General features: G+C 38.3%; 1 protein-coding gene across 1 annotated transcript; it reads left to right on the forward strand.

Moving 5' to 3' along the window:
- Positions 1-2,118: 2,118 nt before the first annotated feature.
- On the forward strand, positions 2,119-3,818 carry LOC146364388 (uncharacterized). The gene is made up of 7 exons (XM_084916793.1): positions 2,119-2,154; positions 2,275-2,346; positions 2,447-2,565; positions 2,649-2,709; positions 2,817-2,911; positions 3,252-3,268; positions 3,352-3,818. Exons 1-7 carry the CDS (start codon positions 2,119-2,121, stop codon positions 3,816-3,818), a joined length of 867 nt encoding a protein of 288 aa, XP_084772919.1.
- The last annotated feature ends 211 nt before the right edge of the window (positions 3,819-4,029 follow it).

The following is a 4,029-nucleotide window of genomic DNA, read 5'->3' on the forward strand; positions in this document are numbered from 1 at the left end:
GGCAGGAAAGATCAGTGTTCTGTTGCAGTATGCAGAGTACACGTGTAAATTTTTCAGAGTACCAAAAAACACATTGCCTTTGCAGACTGATGATCAAACACAGAGATAGAGGTCACAGAAACATTACAAATACCTGAACGTTGCTGTCTTATGTCATTCAGTCACCTAAAGGTAGTAAGTTTGACCTTTGGAGGGTCATCATGACTAGGTCTGCATGCCTACTGTAAATGCATCGATTTCCAGTCATGTGACTGGCTGATTAGCTATTTGTCTTAATGAGCAGTTGAGCAAGTGTACCTAAGTTACCTGATTTTAGTCATTAGGGCTTTTAAAAAGTATTACTGCCATTTGTGTCTTAATATTTCTAGTAACACTACTTTAACTGCAGTGAGCACGTGAGACATCCCTTTTTATGGAAAAGGAAGGAAAAGTCATATTTATTATTATTCACATATTACACAGACTGTTTGTGCTGACTGAACAGGCTCAGACTGAAGCAGTGCAGTTCCTGGCCTATTTTCAAGTATCATTAAAATTATTGTCAGGATTATATTGTTGATTGTCATTTATGCTTAGAAATATTTACTCATATATGCTTAGATTTTATAATCAATGGCATATTGATAGGGGTTTGATCCTTAGTAGTCTGCAAAGAATTTGTGTGCGTTCCAGAGTGTTCTGGCATGCACACACACAGCTTAAGGTCATGAAAGAGGTTATATCTTCTCTTACTGATATATGGTATAGCAAACACATCTATATCTGTTTTAGTATAAGTGCCTTTTGTTTAGATGAACTGCTGGACTTCCAGACCAGCAGGTTTAGGGAAGTCATTTATGGGTTCACATTCTGACCCCACACACACACAAACACACACACACACACATACTTATACAACGCACAGACAAGGTACTCTTTGTTTGTATGTATATGTCATATGTTAATGAACCTATGCATACTCATGTAACCTCAATAAAGAGTAGTGTTGCGGGGGGAGCGGACGAGAGAAACTGGGGTCAAGCGAAGGAACAGCGTTTGTCCAGTTCTCTCCCGTGCACGAGAAACATAAAGAACTTTGCCTACTCGTGTCTTGCTTCGCTGTGTAGTTAAATTGTCTTGAACGTTCCAACGAATAGGTTTATGCTACAAACCTATCAGTTATCACGTGTATAAATCTCACCATTAGATGTCAGTAGATTGCAGATTGCAGTCAATTCAGTCACTTTTCTTATCCCTCCTAATTCAAGTGCATAAACCGATCTACGTTAGCTCTGGTAATTCTGATGATCGTTCAATAAATCTTAATCTTTTTGTTTGCTTTTTGGAGGAGTGAAGTTACAAAAACCTCTTCAATCAAATTTGCTTTGGTGGACAGAAAACAACCGTTGTAGATTGTTTGGGGTTACCTTTTATAATGTGGGACTAGTATTGAATTTTCAAAACTGAAGTCAGTTCTTCTGACCAGTTTCAGACCAGGATGAACATAAGTACAATATTGAACCTGAAGTATGATCCTCCCACCCACTAGGGAACCGCTCCCAGCTGTGGGTTCACCTCCTCCTGCTGAACTCATAGAGCAGCAAACAACCAGCCCAGGGACAGACTTTAATGTAGCATCACTTTCATCGGTCACTCCCGAACTCCTGTGAAACATGACGAATGTGGCCTTTGTAAATATGAGTAACTAAGAAAACATGTCCACTGTTTTGTAAGTCATTGTTTTACTGCATAAGTTCCCATCTACAGTAATGGAGATAAGCAGGCACATAATATGAAAAGGCTGTAGGTTGACTTTGTCTTTTCTGATTCATCAGTTTGTGTGGCTCTTTTCACAGGAGTGACCTAACCCACACTTTATTTACTTATATGATAAATTAAGTTTAGTGCAATGTAGTGCAAAATACACTTCTTTTAATTTAATAACATGAAGCTGCATCAAGTTTCCATGGTGACTGTTCAAGAAATTCTGCATTCATAAATAAATATCAGACTGTCAAAAGAGCTCATCTGTGCGAGACCACCGAGCTGAGAGCATTTTCAGGTCGAGATCTCCCCGTACGCCATCGTTGGAGAGCATTTAAAAGTTTTTCTTCCTGACTGTGATTTGAAAACGTCTAAATGGAATCAAGTCAAGGAATCTATAAACCTATCAGGGTATGTGACCGTTTTGGTTTTACTTCATTCAATAATTTGAAGAATTTGTTGTAGTTTTAAAAGCTGACAAACTGAGAATCATTTTAAGTAACAATGACTAAATTGCTATTTCTTTGACAGGTGTTGTTCAACACACCGATTTATGAAACAGCTGTAAAGATCTGCTGGCATCTTCCAGGCTACAGGACTCAGGTTAGACCCAGATTCATGCAAACCAAAGCTGACAGAAAATATCAGGTAATTTCTGAGGACCTGAGAGTGGTGGTGATTAAATGTCTCCTTTTATTTTTAGATTGCGATTATGACGGAGTTTCTCAGACTTCAGCAGGAAGATCAAATTCCACTTAACCTCACTGCTGAAGATCTGAGAGATCTTTTGGTGGAGAAAAGCAGGGAGACACTCAGAGAGCAGTGAGTTGCTGTCACACCTGAAAGTCTGTTTGTGATGACGTGTAAATGCTGAGAGAAAACCTCTGTTTTGCTTTCTTTTGAAGGCTATGGGAGTTTGAATTAGAGGATTTTGAAGAAGAGGAAGCCAAACCTCTTCTAAGGCTGGTAAGACTAGAAAACTCACAAGACTTGTAGTAATTTGGACTTTTTTTTTCATTATGTTCACATAACCTTTAAACATAAGTGCACTGTAAATGTGCTTTCTGTTTCAGTTATGGGCAGTGAACGATATCAATAAAATGAGGGACGTTGAATTTCAAGCCAGAATGCTTCTTCAGTTCCCAGAGGCCATACCTCCTAAATTTCAGTGAGTCACGTGTAATATACAGTTATTAACCCTGTAAGACCCAACCCATCAAAAAATAGCCAGAAAATTCAGATTTTTTTGGAACTGAGATGTTTATTAACCCTTTAAACAAAATGCACAAATTTGTTTTTTGACAACAAAACAACATGACAACAGACGTCATGTTGTGTATGATATACTTTTATTATGTATTTATTATATTTTTTTGTATCGCATTTGATACATTGGGTGTTTTGGCAACTTTTTGTTAACAACAATGTTAATTTTAGACAAAAAAAAGAAGAGTTTTGTTCATAACATTTAGAAATTAAGGCAAGTATTGATCATGTTGATGAGATAGAGGTCTCAGAAACTCATGTATGATACAAAGGCGGTTATAGGGTTAACAGTCCAGCTACAGTGTTTCAATATTTAAATGATGCTTTGAATATGTTTAAAAGATAACTCTTATAATGTTTTTCTACAGAGCACAAATGAAGAACGCTCCTCTGACGGTCTTTCAATGGCAAATGTTCCACCAGCCGAAGGATCTTTTTCAGAAAGTGTTCCAGAGCCTGATGTTCCCTGTGAGGAACTTCTTTCTGAAAGGGCATCCAGTCTGAGTTCTCAAGACCTTAAGATCGAAGGAGCTCTTTCAGAAAGTGTGCCAGTGGCTGACATTCCCTGTGAGGAACCCTATGCCGAGTCCAAATCCAGTGTTGAAGGCGAAGATCATAAGATCAAAGGATCTCGTTCGGAAATTGGGCCAGTTCCTGATGTTCCCTGTGAGGAACCTTTTCCTGAACCCGCATCCAGTATGAAGTCCAAAGACCTTCAGATCAATAAGAAGAAGAAGAAGAAGAAGGGCTTCTTCAAAAGACTTAAAAGTCTGTTCTGCTGTTGTTGCAGACCAAAAGACACTGACTGACATTGAAACTGAAATTGTCACCGTACTGAGTCTGCGGCCCAGTATTGGTGTTCCAGTAACTGTAAATATGTTCCTTGATGATTGTTGTTCATGTTTTGGGGGTTTCTTTAGTTTTCAGTGGGCTGGGTGGTTTTTTCCCCTTCGTGTTCTTTACTTAATTCTTGTTCATAGTTCCTGATTTGTTTTCCTAGTTCTTGTTTCTTAGTTTTTA

Source organism: Perissodus microlepis, chromosome 20, assembly GCF_051167445.1.
Source record: "Perissodus microlepis isolate ML-2025 ecotype Zambia chromosome 20, ASM5116744v1, whole genome shotgun sequence".
Lineage (NCBI taxonomy): Eukaryota > Metazoa > Chordata > Actinopteri > Cichliformes > Cichlidae > Perissodus > Perissodus microlepis.